At 39.7% G+C, this 17500-nt stretch overlaps 2 protein-coding genes across 2 annotated transcripts in view; one reads left to right on the forward strand and one right to left on the reverse strand.

Annotated features, from left to right (window-relative positions):
- Positions 1 to 2657: 2657 nt before the first annotated feature.
- On the reverse strand, positions 2658 to 11644 carry LOC101864643 (40S ribosomal protein S15Aa). Its single transcript, XM_013086112.2, has 5 exons — positions 11598 to 11644; positions 10592 to 10733; positions 8674 to 8753; positions 5444 to 5529; positions 2658 to 2788 (listed from the first exon to the last, which is right to left on the reverse strand). The coding sequence occupies exons 2-5, from the start codon at positions 10722 to 10724 to the stop codon at positions 2695 to 2697; spliced, it is 393 nt and encodes a 130-aa protein (XP_012941566.1). The 5' UTR covers positions 10725 to 10733; positions 11598 to 11644; the 3' UTR covers positions 2658 to 2694.
- A 212-nt stretch (positions 11645 to 11856) lies between these two features.
- The window catches only part of LOC101845258, a gene marked incomplete in the record, with an annotated part of 45169 nt that continues 39525 nt past the window's right edge, over positions 11857 to 17500 (forward strand). Inside the window, 6 exon segments of the mRNA XM_035971437.1 lie at positions 11857 to 11948; positions 14657 to 14828; positions 15198 to 15344; positions 15832 to 15984; positions 16554 to 16672; positions 17227 to 17326. Coding sequence (XP_035827330.1) covers positions 14715 to 14828; positions 15198 to 15344; positions 15832 to 15984; positions 16554 to 16672; positions 17227 to 17326 — 633 coding nt within the window.

A 17500-nucleotide genomic window follows, 5' to 3' on the forward strand; every position in this document is an offset into this window, starting at 1 on the left:
TATTCAACGCCGTTGTATTCTTAACCCCTGTCGGGGAATCCTTTACAAAACAGTCTGGTGTCGTCACATTTATTATCTGCCAAATGTCAAATGACCCCCTCCTCCAAGGGAGATCACAAGAGTAATAAGGAATTGAGATGACTGCGTCCCTTCCTCCCCTTGCTAAGATTCATGTAAAAGCACGCTCCGTATAAACACACGCTATGGAGCCCTCCCGAGCACCGTGCGTTTAGGCGGAGACTACTGTACAGTCAAATAAATGACGAAGATATCATAAAGTGTTACAAGCGAGTAACAAACTCCCCAAAAAGGAGAGATAAGGACGACAGATGTTTGACCAGGGGGAAAGGAGCAAACCACTCCAGAGCACCCTCCAACCACCCACTCCCCTTCAACACAAAGGCCCCGCCCACTGGTACCTCATGAATCATCTGGTAATCCATTCTGTAATTACTGTATTCAGTCTCAATTTAAAGTTTAGTTTTAGTAGAGGTTTTACGGCGCTCGCAACTGCATACTACTAGTACTACATAAGGTCATATGAGTGCCAGAAGGTTAGCTAATTAGAGGTGTTTGTTTACAAGAGAGTAACAAACATAAAAAAAGGAGGGGAGATAAGGACGATAGATTTTTTATAGGAAAGAAGAAGCAAACCACACCAGAGCACCTGCCCACCACCCACCTCAATTTAAAATGTGAATGTTGTTTGAGTAAAGTAAAATAAAGACAGACAGAAACAATAGAAGAAAGTGAAGTAGGAACTGTCAGCCAGTGTCGCTCTCCAACCACCCAAAAACATGGTCGCTTTAAGGACAAGCGGGCTAACCCAGATTTTGGGTGTTTCCAGAAATCTTGACCTGTACCAAAAGTGGCCATTGTCCTACCTATAGGAGAAGTTTGGTTTCAATAGTGTGTATATATTTTTTTGTATAGAGACAACTGTCCTGTCTGTTTTTAAAGAAAATGAACAAAGGGCAAAAACTATCTTCGATTTTCTCAAACTCAAAACAGCATTTTTCGTGGAATAGCCCCCTCGTGCTTAAAATTAAAAGCGACCATTTGAGTCTAAATCAAACTCAGATGTGAGCTAAACAAAGGGACACTACTATTAGTGCACCGCCTACCACTACTGTTGTAATTTTAGTTACAATAAAGTAAGAGTGTGTGTTTACGGCACTTGCAACACAACAAGGTCATATAAATAAGTGCCGAAGATTAGAGTTAGAGGTGTTACTCTGTTACAATAGAGTAGCAACAAACAGAAAAAAGGAAGATTGATCAGGATGATACACATGTAGATTTTAAAAAAATAGTTATATAGTTATAGTAGAGGCTTTACGGCGCTCGAAACTGCATAAAGTCATATGAGCGCCAGAAGATTAGAGGTGTTACAAGAGAGTAACAAACAGAAAAAAGGAGAGATCAGGACGATAAACATCATGTAGATGATAAGATGTTTGATATGAAAGAAGGAGCAAACCACAGCAAAACCCTACACTGACCATCTTGCCCTTTGCCCAGGAGTTCTGACTGCTGGACCGACAAGCACTTATAAGTTAATTGCAGGCCATATCATCATCACCCAGTGCCAGATCTGCGACAGACATCGGTGATCATGGTTGTCCATTCATTCCTTTGCTCGGATGCTCTCAAAAAAGCCATGTTTCCCGGTTACACATTTGTTTAGGTTCCCCTCTGAGCCTTCCCCTGCCTCGCTTGCCCTAAATTTTGCCAGTGAGAGCAAGATGTTCAAGACCCGTATGTCTATTTATGATGTGTCCCAAAAACTGCATTTGTCGTTTCCTGATTGTTTTTAACACATATATATACTTTTATTGGAAGGGGTGAGCGCGACACCCCAAACAAAATTTACAGTGGGTTCACAAAGATCCAAGCAACGCTAACCACATTACATCTATATATTGAAAGACCACAGACTAACCCGTGTTTAATCAAACTCACGCTTAAATGTACCAAGCATAGAACTTTAGTTTTAGTAAGAGTTTTACAGCACTTGCAACACAATAAGATCATATAAGTGCCCAAGATTAAGAGGTGTTACAAGAGAGTAACAAACACAAAAAAGGAGGGGAGATAAGGACGATAGGTGTTTGATAGGAAAGAAGGAGCAAACCACACAAGAGCACCCGCCAACCACCCATGATGAACATTAGAGGTGTTAGACAGTGTTACAAGCAAGTGACAAACACAAAAAAAGAGGAGAGATTTTTAAGGAAGACAGATGTTTGATGGGAGAAAGGAGTAAACCACCCACTTCCCTTCACAGAATCACAAAGGCCTACTGGTACCTCATGAATCATCTTGTAATCCATTCTGTAATTATTCAGTCCCGATTTAAACATTTGAATGAGACACCTCAAACAAAATTTACAGTGGGTTCACAAAGATCCAAGTAAGGCCAACCACCTTACAACATTCACCACAGACTAAATCTCCTGTGTCAAACCAGACCCATGCTCAAATGTACCAAGCATAGAACTTGGGAAGTATGGTACTGCACACACACTAGAAAAGGAAGCATTACTTTCCCAGCACACAGCAAGAATGTAAAAGTTTAAAAGAAAAAAAAGAAGAAAGGAGGCGTAGCCCAACAACCACGACACGATAAAGGACAAAAATTCAAAAAACGCAAGATATGATTTTACATTTTTATTTTCTTGCTTTGAACGTCATTTAAAAGAAAAATCCCAGAATTTTTCCTCCCAAGTGCTTTCTTCTGGCTTCTTCATGGTCCATGATGCCCCCTGACGTAGTCAGAACAACAAACCTGGGGAGAAAAGAGAAAGCATTTCTGTTAAAACACTACGGTAAGGGAAAGCATAACCAATCATCACGGGTAGGGGTTGGTGATTGAGCAAGCCTGGCCTAAAGTAAAGAACACAAGTTGGCCAATGTCAGAATAAACCTACTGCGAAATACTTCACTCAGCTGGGCGTGGCAAGAAAACAATGCGATTCTTTCCCAACCTCCTTAGAATTCAAATTACTATAATTACAAGGGTAAAACAATGCGATTCTTTTCCAACCTCCCTAGCATTCAAATGACTATAATTACACGTGTAAAACAATGCCCAGAACTAGAAAAATTGTATTACCCTCAGCTCAAACCTGGATTCCACCAAAAGATCATAAATAACTTTGACAAACGGATGAATCCTTCCTTGCATGAGGCAGCAAAAATCCAAACGATTAAAGTAAAGCTCCCATTTAAAAAACAGAAAGAATTTTGAAAGTTCTAGATCTTCACTAGCAACCCTACAATAATGCAAACCGTCAAGTCCTATGCATTTCAAGAAACGGAAGACACGAAAAGACACATTTGTCCATTGTACTGTTTGCCTCTATGTTTATCACACATATCAACAGGCCTTCACACTCAGTATATAATACAAGCAACGCAATTGTCTCTGGGAAGCTACATCAGATACACACGAGCATGTGGCGGCACTTGACATATTTCATGACGTCACTAGCACTAGGCTTTTCTCACTTCTTAAGCTGTCCCTGCCAACAAAATTCTGAAATTACGCAAACTGAGCCAAAAAATGTGAAATTATACGATTCTGTTAATTTTAATAAAGAATGATTAAGGTAAATAATCAGAAATTATGCAAAACATGATCAAATTTTGCTTAATTATGAGGGGTGCATAAAAGCCTGGGGACAGCTTTACGCCAATGCTATCATGGAGTACAGCATGGTCAGTATCTAGATTATAATGTGCTGTCTGGCAGATTAATCCTTCAAAAGGATGAATTAACTTGCACTGTCCGGTCCACCAGAGGGGAATTAATATGAGAACTTCATGAAAATTAGGGTGAATCAGAAAAAATCTTTCACTTCCTATTTTTTAGGACAGAAATATGAACCAAACATGACAGAACTGTAAATTGAGTGAAGTAAAAACGAAATAAAAAGGTTAAGAAGGCCGAAAAAGTCAAAGAAAAAGCACAATACCAAAAGATATATATACAAAAAACAACAACCATTAAATAAAAAAATTTTCCCCTCAAGCACAGCAGTCCCACCTCTATACGGTCAAATTTGGTGTGCATTTTGAGAGCATGCCATCTAAACTGAATAAATTGAGCACTCCTGCAAATATCAGTTGAAGTAGATTTCACTGTATTTGCTGCACACGCAAGGAACAGCGCTTCCAACAGCTGAAGCTAAAAAAGGATGGAAAATTTTGCCGGGGGGGGGGGGTCTGAGGGCTGCACGCAGGCCCCCAGCACGGTCAAAGGACAGCGTCCCAGTGGGGGCTATGGGGGACAAAGCCCCCAAAGAAATTGAAACTCTGTGCAGGGTTGAAAATGGCATTTGGGAGCCAAGTGAAGAGATTGCCTACAATCCTGAACATTTATTTTTCCCATCAACATTTTGTCTTGTTTTAATTCTTCACCGACATATCTTTTCATTGCTGACAATGTTTAAATGCAGGTTCCCCTTCCACTGCTATTATAATTCAATTAATTTTGCCACCACACCACTGATAGAAGGCAAACCTGGGAACAATTAATAAATAAGTGTGTACCTTCATAACACAGTATCCAGCGTAATTCATCCTAACTTTCCCCAATATTCATGCCTGAATGACGCATGTCACAACCCTGGAACACCACTTCGAAATATTCTTGAATTTAGTCGTTTTAGCATAATTTTTTTTCACTGCAGCCCATCATGATCCTGTGCCATAGAATTTAAGCATTGACAACTTCTCTAGATCTAGACAAATTTGCTATATGGTTTCTTTCGGACAGTAATTTTCTAATTTTCTGTCTAAAATTACAAGTCAATTTACTTGATCAACGTACAAAAGTTCCAGCCACAGCAACAATTGAAGATAGAAAGGAGGAAACTAGCACAAAAAGCTTGCCGGATATTTTTATCAACCAGCAGGTAAAAATGCACTGCCGACCAACCCCCAATGAATGCACGGGGCCTAGCAGAATAATGGCTTATTGCAGGAAATGCGCAATCAAACAGGTTTCTATTCAACATTAACTCATTGCAGAAAGAATTACCGTAAATACACGGAACTTTAGACTACACAAAAGGCGAGTACCGATCCTATGCTACGGAATTTCGGTAGTCCTACACTTTTTTAAATGGAGGGGGTTGGTAATGATGAAGAAGCAAGTATGGATTTTCATAAAAATACGGAAGATAGGAAGCACTGAAGGAAGGAATGCCACCTCACCCGAATAAAATACTGTAGTAATAAAAAAGTCAGGAAAATATGACCACGGTACAGAAATAACAATAATGAGAATAATTTCTATAGCGCCCACTCCTGTGTGAACACAGCTCTAGGCGCTTTACATAAATGCATGTACGAACAATATTCATACACACACATCGTGACAAAACGAGCACATACAAATACATAATTCATTTTTCTAGAGAGGGAGAAGAGAGCTTACCCAAACTGCCGAGACGGTAAGAGATTTGTGGTCCACTTTTCCATGTCTCTGATGGAGACGTCGAATCTGGGACTGACCACTCCACACTGAAAAAGAAAAATGAGAACATTCATGACTGGTCTGAATTGAGCCACCCCCCCCCCCAAACTGTTATGAACGGATCTGTAGCCAATCTATTCTTACCTACTAAAAAAGGAACACAAGAAGATGACATATAGGTTAAAATGAACGAAAAATGTAATTATTATCATTACACACCAAAAGTGGGCAGTGCCTAAGCAAAGGTACCTTGGCACCATCCTTCCAAGATTTCAGATAGAAAACTTTACCTACACCAAAAGTGGGCAGTGCCCTACCTATAAGAGAAGTTTGGTTTCATTTCATTGGTATGTATGTTCCTGCCATGAACTTCCCACCAAATTCAAGGAGATTGAAAGGAGAAATTAGGCGATTTTTTTTTCTAATTTCCGGCAGTCACCCTCTGTCCTATCTGGCAAAATTCAAGTAGTATTAAAGGACTCCTTGAATTTAAAGAGGCAGCGGGAACCATGTATATATTTGTTATAGAGAAAACTCAGCTTGATTTTTAAAGAAACTGAACAAAGAGCAAAAACTTTTCCATGGATTTTTCTCAAAACAGCATTATTCGGGATAGCCCCTGAGCTTAAAAGCTGCAAATTATCTCACCCCAAAATAAGTGTTGTGAGGTTGACTGTGTATGAAATAAATGGCCCTCACTGGATTTAAAAGCAACCAAAGACCCTTCATATATATCAGTTTTGTTCCCCCTTATGGGACCGATTTTGGTGAGGGGTTTACAAATCTCACACCACACTGCGTCATGATCGCATGCACAAGTCAACAGCCAAAAGGACTTTTGTTCCAGCACAAGCTGATTCTACTGACAGAGCTTCTTCGCGCGCTCATATGACCTTAGCAGTTGCGAGCGCCGTAAAACCTTATACTACTACTACTAGAGCTTCTTCAATGTGACAAGACCCAAAGCACTTCACCACTTCTTGGAACTAGGAGCAATGCACAACCAAGGGGAGACTTCTAGTTCTAGCCACCTTCAAAGGGGAAATGCTCGTACATATAAAAAGCAAAAGCCAAATCTAACGAATTTGTACCATTGACTCACCTTGTTTAGTCTGCCAGTCAAATTGACGACAATTTTACCACTCCTGTGGTCATCAATCTGTTCGAATTCACCAATGTAGCCTGAAAAAAAAAATTGATCAATATTAATCACATAATCATACATGTCAGACTATCAATATATGTTTCAATTGATACTGGGAAGATGACTGCACTGGAAACCCAGAAAGAGAATCCCCCCCCCCCATACTTTTAGACTTCGTCACTGAGGGAGAACTAAAACAGGTTCAAACTGTTGCTTAACTGCATGAAAAAAAGTAAATCATGTGTTTACATTTGCGAAGCAAGGAAGAGAAAAACTTTCACCATTCCAATGTCCAAGAACTTTTTAGTTGGTAACACATACATTAAAACCTTCAGTATTAAACAGCCTATCAGAGTCTGTCGGATTGAGGATCCACCCCGAAAAGCCAAAGATCCTAAGGACAGTTGCACAACGAAATGAGCAGCCACGATAAATTTTTATTTTCACTCCAGCACACAGCCACTAAAACTGTTGCAAATCAATTATTTTCAAGAAAATTTCAAATTATGGGTTAAAACAGGGGGGCATGACACCCCAGACTTTCTTTTACCCCAGGACCCCCCCCCCCCCCCCAGATTGGTCCAAAGCACGTCTATCTCTATTCAGAACAATCAGATATTTAAAAAACTATTCATTTGCGACTGAAATTAAGTTGATATTTGTGCTCAGCGCATCAATAGTAAGTAGAAAATGGACAACTGGTAGCTAAGTCTGAGACCGGAGGGAAAGTAAAAAAATACCCAGGTCACAATAGAAGGAAAAGCACCAGAAGATGTTGAATTCTTCTATCTTGGGAGTAAAATTGACAGAGAGGGAGGAACAGGAGCTGAAATAACGTCTCACATTGGAAAAGCACAGGTTGCTTTCATATCTTCGAACAAAGCTGAGGATTTTCAATTCAAATGTGAAGTCAGTCCTGTTTTATAAATGTGAGACACGGAACGCATCAGACTGGCATATATATACAATATAGAGGATCCAGGTTTCCGTGAACAAGTGTCTAAGGTAGTTACTGAGGATCAGATGGACAGACAAGGCCACCAACGAGGAAGTGTTAAGGAAAACAAGACAGCTCCCAGTCAGAGATGAGGTAGGAAGAAGGCGGTGGCGATGTATTGGGCAGCTGCATATCAACGAGTGTTGGATAGGAACCTACAGGGTAAAAGACCAAGTGGAAGACAGAATAACACCAAGAGGCTGGCCCAGGATAGAAAAGGTGGAAAGTGTTTGTCCGTGGTCTCTGCCCAGGTGCAGGGGCGAGAAACGCAATGGCAATGATGAACACATTCATCAGCACTGAATAATTTATAAATTAGTAGACCATCACCAAGTCTACATCTTAGTGTCCAAACACCTATGTGGCGCATGTTTACAAAATGAGTTACTTCTCAAGACCCATGAATGAAGTCGGCCAAAAAGTGCAGTCAAATCTGGATACATGTATTTTGACTGATGCCATTTTTAAGCATAATGTCTTTTAAAATTTCGTATAACAAATCGAGCAAACACAACAGGAAAACCGGGTGCTTTTCTAGTCGTTCCCACCCCCTTATTTGAGCCTAGATCTACATCTAGAATCTAGGTTTATACGTTGGTTGCGCGGCGAGCTAAGATATCAAACCTAACAACCTAACAACCGCAAAACATCAAATTATGGTAAAATCAGGGGATGTCCCCCTGAAACCCCCCACCTTATTATTATGTCAGCCCCCTCCCCTACTCTTGGGGCCAAACCCTGAGAATAACAATAGCGAGGTGGGAACTACAGTACTACAGAAAAAGCGCCGAAAATCTGACAATTTCCATAGGGCTCACTGCGTCATGATCGCATGCACAAGTCAACAGCCAAAAGGACTTTTGTTCCAGCACAAGCTGATTCTACTGACAGAGCTTCTTCAATGTGACAAGACCCAAAGCACTTCACCACTTCTTGGAACTAGGAGCAATGCACAACCAAGGGGAGACTTGCTAGCCACCTTCAAAGGGGAAATGCTCGTACATATAAAAAGCAAAAGCCAAATCTAACGAATTTGTACCATTGACTCACCTTGTTTAGTCTGCCAGTCAAATTGACGACAATTTTACCACTCCTGTGGTCATCAATCTGTTCGAATTCACCAATGTAGCCTGAAAAAAAAAAAAAGATCAATATTAATCACATAATCATACATGTCTGACTATCAATATATGTTTCAATTGATATTGGGAAGATGACTGCACTGGAAACCCAGAAAGAGTACCCCCCCCCCCATACTTTTAGACTTCGTCACTGAGGGAGAACTAAAACAGGTTCAAACTGTTGCTTAACTGCATGAAAAAAAGTAAATCATGTGTTTACATTTGCGAAGCAAGGAAGAGAAAAACTTTCACCATTCCAATGTCCAAGAACTTTTTAGTTGGTAACACATACATTAAAACCTTCAGTATTAAACAGCCTATCAGAGTCTGTCGGATTGAGGATCCACCCCGGAAAGCCAAAGATCCTAAGGACAGATGCACAACGAAATGAGCAACCACGATAAATTTTTATTTTCACTCCAGCACACAGCCACTAAAACTGTTGCAAATCAATTATTTTCAAGAAAATTTCAAATTATGGGTTAAAACAGGGGGGCATGACACCCCAGACTTTCTTTTACCCCAAGACCCCCCCCCCCCCCCCAGATTGGTCCAAAGCACGTCTATCTCTATTCAGAACAATCAGATATTTAAAAAACTATTCATTTGCGACTGAAATTAAGTTGATATTTGTGCTCAGCGCATCAATAGTAAGTAGAAAATGGACAACTGGTAGCTAAGTCTGAGACCGGAGGGAAAGTAAAAAAATACCCAGGTCACAATAGAAGTAGAAGGAAAAGCACCAGAAGATGTTGAATCCTTCTATCTTGGGAGTATAATTGACAAAGAGGGAGGAACAGGAGCTGAAATAACGTCTCACATTGGAAAAGCACAGGTTGCTTTCATATCTTCGAACAAAGCTGAGGATTTTCAATTCAAATGTGAAGTCAGTCCTGTTTTATAAATGTGAGACACGGAACGCATCAGACTGGCATATATACAATATAGAGGATCCAGGTTTCCGTGAACAAGTGTCTAAGGTAGTTACTGAGGATCAGATGGACAGACAAGGTCACCAACGAGGAAGTGTTAAGGAAAACAAGACAGCTCCCAGTCAGAGATGAGGTAGGAAGAAGGCGGTGGCGATGTATTGGGCAGCTGCATATCAACGAGTGTTGGATAGGAACCTACAGGGTAAAAGACCAAGTGGAAGACAGAATAACACCAAGAGGCTGGCCCAGGATAGAAAAGGTGGAAAGTGTTTGTCCGTGGTCTCTGCCCAGGTGCAGGGGCGAGAAACGCAATGATGAACACATACATCAGCACTGAATAATTTATAAATTAGTAGACCATCACCAAGTCTACATCTTAGTGTCCAAACACGTATGTGGCACATGTTTACAAAATGAGTTACTTCTCAAGATCCATGAATGAAGTCGGCCAAAAAGTGCAGTCAAATTTGGATACATGTATTTTGACTGATGCCATTTTTAAGCATAATGTCTTTTAAAATTTCGTATAACAAATCGAGCAAACACAACAGGAAAACCGGGTGCTTTTCCAGTCGTTCCCACCCCCTTATTTGAGCCCAGATCTACATCTAGAATCTAGATTTATACGTTGGTTGCGCAGCGAGCTAAGATATCAAACCTAACAACTGCAAAACATCAAATTATGGTAAGATCAGGGGATGTCCCCCTGAAACCCCCCACCTTATTTTTATTATGTCAGCCCCCCCCCTACTCTTGGGGCCAAACCCCGCGAATAACAATAGCGAGGTGGGAACTACAGTACTACAGAAAAAGCGCCGAAAATCTGACAATTTCCATAGGGCTAAAATGCAAGTAGGGTAACTCATTTCGTCAGCACGTCTCACATATCTGTAGAAAGACAAAATAGGAACGTACCATGCTTCATCATGACACTGAGGAATCGAACAATCACTTTAGAGGCTGGCCTCAACAATACTTGGCGCTTGCCACGCTTCTCAGCCTTAGAGATGGCATTCAGAGCATCTGCCAACACGTTCATGCGCACCATCTTGAAAGCCTGAAAACAAAAACAATGGGGATTAGTGGTGAATCATGACGAAATACAATAAATTAATAATGCTGATAACACACTGAACAACAAATAATGGACTTCCGTAACAATGACCACCCCAACAGAAAAGACTTTAGATTCTAATTCTATTTCACAGTGGTCGCTTGATACCAAATTCTTCGAGATAACGGAAGTCACCATGCATCTGCCACTGACAAAATGGGATAACAGATCAGTCACGTCATAGTGTAGCCTGTACTGTCAGTACTGTAGCGTTACCACTTCTTAGACTTAGAGTAAACTACTAGAGTCTAGCCCTGCTTTTGACACAAGGCAGGATATGTGCAAGACTCAAGTAGCCTGACAAACATGCCTTGTGAGATAATCAAATTTTGTGACCAGTGATAAAAATACTGGTACGCACAGCACAGGTGAAGAAAGGAATCCTTGCCTTGTTGAATGCTGCAAAGTGAAAGTCGGGAGGAATCTCGTTGCTGTTCACGACTCAAATGGGCAATACGAAGCATTTGGCAGATATCGACAATACAGCCTACTTAGGATACAGTAAAATCACCCACAAACTGATGAAGACATCAAAGTATGAATGAACTCGGTACTGTCACAAACAAACAACTAAAACACAAAACATGCACGAATTTCATAAAATGAATCATTCGTAATGGACGGTCTGGGGAGTTTGTTTACAAAACAAAGATACTCCTATTCAAGGCAAATAATTGATTCATCATACACATGAACAAATCTTTATACATTTCATAAATCGTTACAAAGCAAAAGGAAAAGATTACAAGCCTTCAATAACGCGATGCAACTCGATTTCTCTACCCCATATATCAATTACAAACCTACCCTGCGATGGCGACAAGTTGAAAAGACCGATAACTTGTTCTTCCTTCCGGTTTAGGCAATAAAAAGAAGAGTAAACTCTATAACGACTCAAAAATATTAGCATTTGATTTATTATTACAAATTCAATTCTAAATCGTTTTATAAAATAACAAAATAATTAAATATTTCAAAATGTTAATAGTTTTAGAATAATGTATCTTAAATAGAAACTTAATTTATTTTGTTTTTTAATATTTTGTTCTACTATCTTTTTAAAATGGTGGTTAAACATGGCGTAGATAGTAAACAACAGAGACAGGATTTATACCTTGGTTGCTATGTGGTATAAAATGAGCATTTTTTCAAGAAAAGGTACGATTGGGAGCACAGGTGTTTTTTAAAGAGATGGCTGGGTAATTTTAGATTTTTAAGATAATTAGGGGGCTCTTTGGAAATTGCCTTCCCGTTTGTTTACATAAGAAACATAGACTCTAGTCGAAATCGAAGTGATTTCATTAATGAATGGGGCGATTTTGTAGTTTCGTTCGTTAAAGTCAAGCAGGGGGGTTTCAGGGGGACCTAAAAAAATATGGAGGTGGGGGGGTTCAGGGGGGCATGCCCCCCTGAATTTTATCCTAATTTGATGTTTTGCAGTTAGGTTGCATCCCTGCTCTTTGTGTAGCCTAATTCAAATAGTAGTAGATCTATATGGTCTTCAAGACTTCTGGATTTCTTCTCTGAATGTAAACAAATGGATCGTGGACTTTAACGAAGGGAACTACAAGATCACCCATTCCTGACCTGAGTGTTAAAGTGTTGGTGTTAGGAGTTAATCCTGTGGTGCGATATACCGTAAGCGATCTTTTGTGGATATCTCTGGAAGTTACAGGTCGATCTTCATGACTTTTTGACCAGAAGTTAGAAAGACTTCCTCTCTATATGGTGTAGCGCATTACTGTAACACAGTAAAATTCCTACATGTTGGTCAGGGGCGACTGGTCCATAGATCACGGTCATGCACTGCCGCCCAAAAGTTTTAGTGCACAACACCCTCAAAGTGACAACAAAAGAACCTTTACCATCCATCATCCAATCAGTTTTATGTACAAGTTCCTCGCCAGAGCCTATTCGCTCCTTACAACATCTACAACAGCTCTACAACATCTAATATACCATACCAAGTTCTTTTGCTTCACCCAAGTAAAAAATAGTATGTTCAGTGGTGTAATCTCTCTCGCAAAATGCTCTATGGGACGACGCAAACAACGATGACGTTTTGACCGAGTTTCTTAATTCCTAAATATTAATAAGGCGGCACAATCTCGATGTGCACCAGCCGAACAAAGCCTGTATAGAGGCAGTCTAAAAATAACGCAATCTCAAACCAGTTCACGACAGCCTACACAATTCAATGCCCGTATTATGATAGCTTTGGAGCAATCCACCGAAGTGCTCCCAGCGATGTGCGATTGGTCCACTGTCTTGCCATTTATATATCTAGCCCCACCTCTGTAACCCTGAACTTGAGCGAGGTCAACATAATGTAATTAAGTCATTGTGTTAGAAGTTGGAATGGTGTAGTGGTGAAAGTTTTAATACTCGTGCGTATTCCAATGCAGGATGAATGAAGTTAATTGCAAATAAATTCAGTTCACCAAACAAAGTAAAAAGAAGAGAGTGAATGAATTAAGTCCTCACCAAACTAAAAATATCAAAATCAAAATAATACAATGAATAAAAAGTGGAGTGGCTTACACAACAAATTATACTGCTTGTAGACCTAGATTAGGCCTATTGTTTCTCCTGTCTGCTTTTTGGAACTGAGGACCCCAAGTAGTCTAAGACAGGTTTTACTGATCTTGTCCATGTGAAACAACGCATTAAAGTCGAAAGTCATCAAGAGCGTTCGTAAAAAATGCTGTTAGGTATCATACTTTCGGACAAGTAGACATAGCAGCGCAGTTAGTCGTAGGTCATCGCATTGCAACGTCTCACAATAAAGAACTGGTGAGAAAAAACAGGCACGTAATGTGTAAGGTTACCTAGTGTATTTTGTCCTGTGAAACTCACGAACTCGCCCTTCGCGGTCATGAAAAGGGTGATTTGTCAGGGAACTGAGGTATTTTTCGCTAATGCTATATATCTATCTATTGTCTATAGTATAGATCTAGATTTACATCAAGTCTAGTAGGCGAATGACTTTCAGTTGATGTTAATGCACCGATCGTTCCTTTCATCGAAAGGGGGCCCTAGCATATATAACATTTACATTCTACATCAACCGTGTGTAATATAGATATATAGATCTATATATATGGTACCATGCTCGCCCTCATAAACCGTGTGAATGTCGTGTGCCCGTGCTGTGTGTTGTAAAAGCATCGAATTCCGTGCATATTTTATTATTAGATCTAGACTCTAGACGATCTAGTTTAGGAAATTTCTGCCATGATTAATATAGGCAAGATCTAGATTTAGATCTACTTATGTTTCAAGTTAACTTTGTTCCTTTACGGTACATTAAATAAATTTAAATTGCCTTAGCCTTAATTAAATGAATATATGCCCGTTTAACTGTTTAACTCCCTGCCCCCCCCACACACACACACAAACAGGTATCACACATGTTGAAAACTACTGTTTTTCTGTTTAGATCTAGATCTAGGTCAAGAATCTAGTTAGAGATTTGACTTCGAAGGATAATTTTTTTTTGGCAGGCCTAAACTTTCTATTCGAATTCATGGATGCTATTATAAAGGGAATTAGTTTTTATTTTTAAAAATTTTCTCTGGCTAGTGGTCACTCAAAACACTTTAAACAAATAAGAATCTATAACTTATGACTTTAATTATAACTATAATTACAGTTTGCACACACTTGAATAATTATTTGGTTGGCTGATTAAGTTAAGTATTATAAATGCCCTATATAGTCTTTGTACCTCAGGACGTACATTTCCTATTAAGTTTTCTGATTTGTTAATCTAATTTTTCAAGAAAATATAACCGACTCTTTCATGTCCCTGCTCAAATGCAGAGATGAGTTCCTCAGATGTGTGTTTTTCATTTTCTTCTCGTCAGCATGAACAGAAGACGAGAATGATCGTGTGAGAGAACTGTTCTGACAAGATATTCCACAATGGCTAGCACGTCTGCGAAGGTGCGCGCACAGCGCAAAATGTCTATCAACAATGTCAGTGTGAAATCCAAATACAATGTGCAGCATCGCTCTGACTTGTTGATGGATGAACACGTAAGTATCTGTGAAGTGACCACTGGCATTAAACAATACTGTTTGTTTTCAATTTATTTTTAATTTTTTTTTAGTCGTTTTAATTTTATTTTGCTTTGGTAAAGTTAATGCCCTGCTACACAGAAAAGCCGTGATTTTTTTCTCTGTTTCTTTCAGTTTATCCCGTATAACAACAAAGAAATCTTAGAAAAAAATTTCACCATCCAACTCCCACACCCCTTCCTTCCACTCCCCGCCCAAATAAAATGAAGGAAAGAAAAATGATGCTGCGAAGAACTCTAGGAATGATAGCACATGATGTTTTTTATCTGTCTCTTTCTTGTGTTGTCTTGAATTAAGCTGACAGGAAATGCATTTCTGATTTTGCAGGTTAGAAATGTCAGACAGGTTCAGTATGAGCTTCAGTCAGCACTGCAGGAACTTGAGTTTGCAAAAGGGAAGGATGAAGTGGAAAGAATTCGCTCCGAAGTTGCAGACCTGAAAGCCCAGTCACAAAAGCTGGTTCTTGCTCTTCAGGTTTGCCCTTATATTAGTTGTCTCGTCAAAACTTAAAGTCTTTGTGCAGTGTTTGTGATGTACCACCCGATCGCATATAATGTCCATTGACTGAACTTTTTTCCAAGTTTTTTTTTCCTTTTGCAATAACGAAATATGACCTTTGAAGGGTTTTTTTCCCCCATCGCGAAATAGATTCTGTCTTTCAATAAACAGCTGGAAATACTGAAATGTGAAAAATAATTTATATTACAATATATCACAGTAAAAAGAAATGTATAGGCCTACAGTGATTGATCCCATTGTCACTGTATATAAGATGAGGTTGAAAAATCGTTATCCTTCTAATCTCCTTTTTTTCATCCTTCTGAGCGCGTGGAGCCTGCTGTAGAGTGTGGCTTTGAGCTATATAATAGATAAATGCAATTGTTATTATTATTTATTGTAATTTTATGAGAAGTGCGCCTTCAGTCTGGCTTCAAGAGATGTCGTAAATTTTCTCTCTCAGGTAATGGAAAAGATCAACACTGAGCTGGCATTTGCTCGGTGTGATTTGAACGATGCCCTTCACAAAGGACTGGGCGACATCAACGCGGCGAGGAAACGAGTCATCTGGCTGGAGGACAAAATGGGAGAGTTGTGTGGGAAGAAACGGCTCAAGGTAAAGCAACCAGCGACTTCAGCCACATTCAGCCATCTCAGGGGTTTGGGATCAGAGAGGACATTTCTATTTTTAACAAGTTTAGTCACTACGGGAGATTTATATTTATGGTTCCAGCATAACATACTTAACTAGATATACTGTCACCATCATGATTAGACCAAATAGCTACAAGGGTTTTATTTCTTACCTTTGAGTTCTCATTTTTGTTTGTCCTACTTTGACCTTTTGTTGTTTTCAGCAATAGCGAAATTTTTTCCATGGGATCCATTTTTTTCATTTCTTTGTTGCACATGAAGGCTGCCTTTGGAAAGGTGCATAGGACTCAAGTCTGGAAATAGTTTTCAAATTGAAACAGAAATAATATTGAATATGTTGGTCTTTACGTTTTAAAATAGGGTACAGTTATGTGTACTGGTGTCTGCAGTGTACGTAGCAGTTAGATTCAACGCAGTCGCATACAAAACACCTGAGTTTGATTCCCAGGAGGGGAAATTTTTAATAGAGTACTTTTGCGTAATATTATTGAAATTGTAGTATCATTATTGTGTTCTGTTTCGTTTCTTCAGACACGACGTCCCAGCCACCGATTTGTCACAGATCCTACGTACGGCTGGGACACGGACAGCGAGGGGGAGCAGACGCGAAGAATGAGGCCACTGGACAGCACCGAGAGGATGTATGCCAGGTAAGCACCTAGCCAGCTGACTGGTTTGTTGGGTGAGCCAGTTTGCTGGCTGGTTGACGATTTGGCAGGTACGGTAAGCAGTTTGTCAGACAGTAAGCATTTTGCTATGGTGAAAACGGACAAAGATTGTACATAACAAGATAGTTCACTCGACCAAAAAAGTGTTTGCGGAAGTCCGCGCATTGGTTCAGATGTCGCTGAAGTCTTTGTTTTGAAGCACTCTTTCATTTTTCCAGAAGACAAATAGGAATAGTGCCCCCATGCGCATCAGCTGTTCCGGTTTGTTCAGTGCAGAGTTTTGGGTTTATTTTATTTTAACCCTATCTGTACGCCCTGGGGTCATTTTGTACCCCCGAGGTTGTATTGTTCACATTTTAGAATACTTCTAGTACGAAGATCTCTTTGAAACTTTCAGTACTTCTCAAAAATAATTTTGACAGACTGCTTTGGTAAGTGGTGGCACAGAGTTCTCCACGTCGTATGGATACGATAGACGATAGTAAAACACGACGTACGGATGGGTTGAATTAGCAATCGCGTCTTTGTTTCCCCAGCGATCAAGCTCGGCACCAGTCCCTGACTCAGTTGCTCGGGAGTGAGATTGGCTTCACGTCAGACAGTGAGAATATCATGTCTCGTCAGGTCGGATTTCAGGTAATTTTCCCTTTTTCATCTGTTTTTCTCATAGAAATTTTCACACATGTACATCGATTATATATATACATATGCATAATACTGTGTTTTACGTACACGCATGTCGATTAATTTTTAAGATGTCATGTCTTTTTCGATGTAATGCGCATTGAGTATTTTTTAGGAAATGGAAAT

This window comes from Aplysia californica, unplaced genomic scaffold, assembly GCF_000002075.1.
Source record: "Aplysia californica isolate F4 #8 unplaced genomic scaffold, AplCal3.0 scaffold00436, whole genome shotgun sequence".
Lineage (NCBI taxonomy): Eukaryota > Metazoa > Mollusca > Gastropoda > Aplysiida > Aplysiidae > Aplysia > Aplysia californica.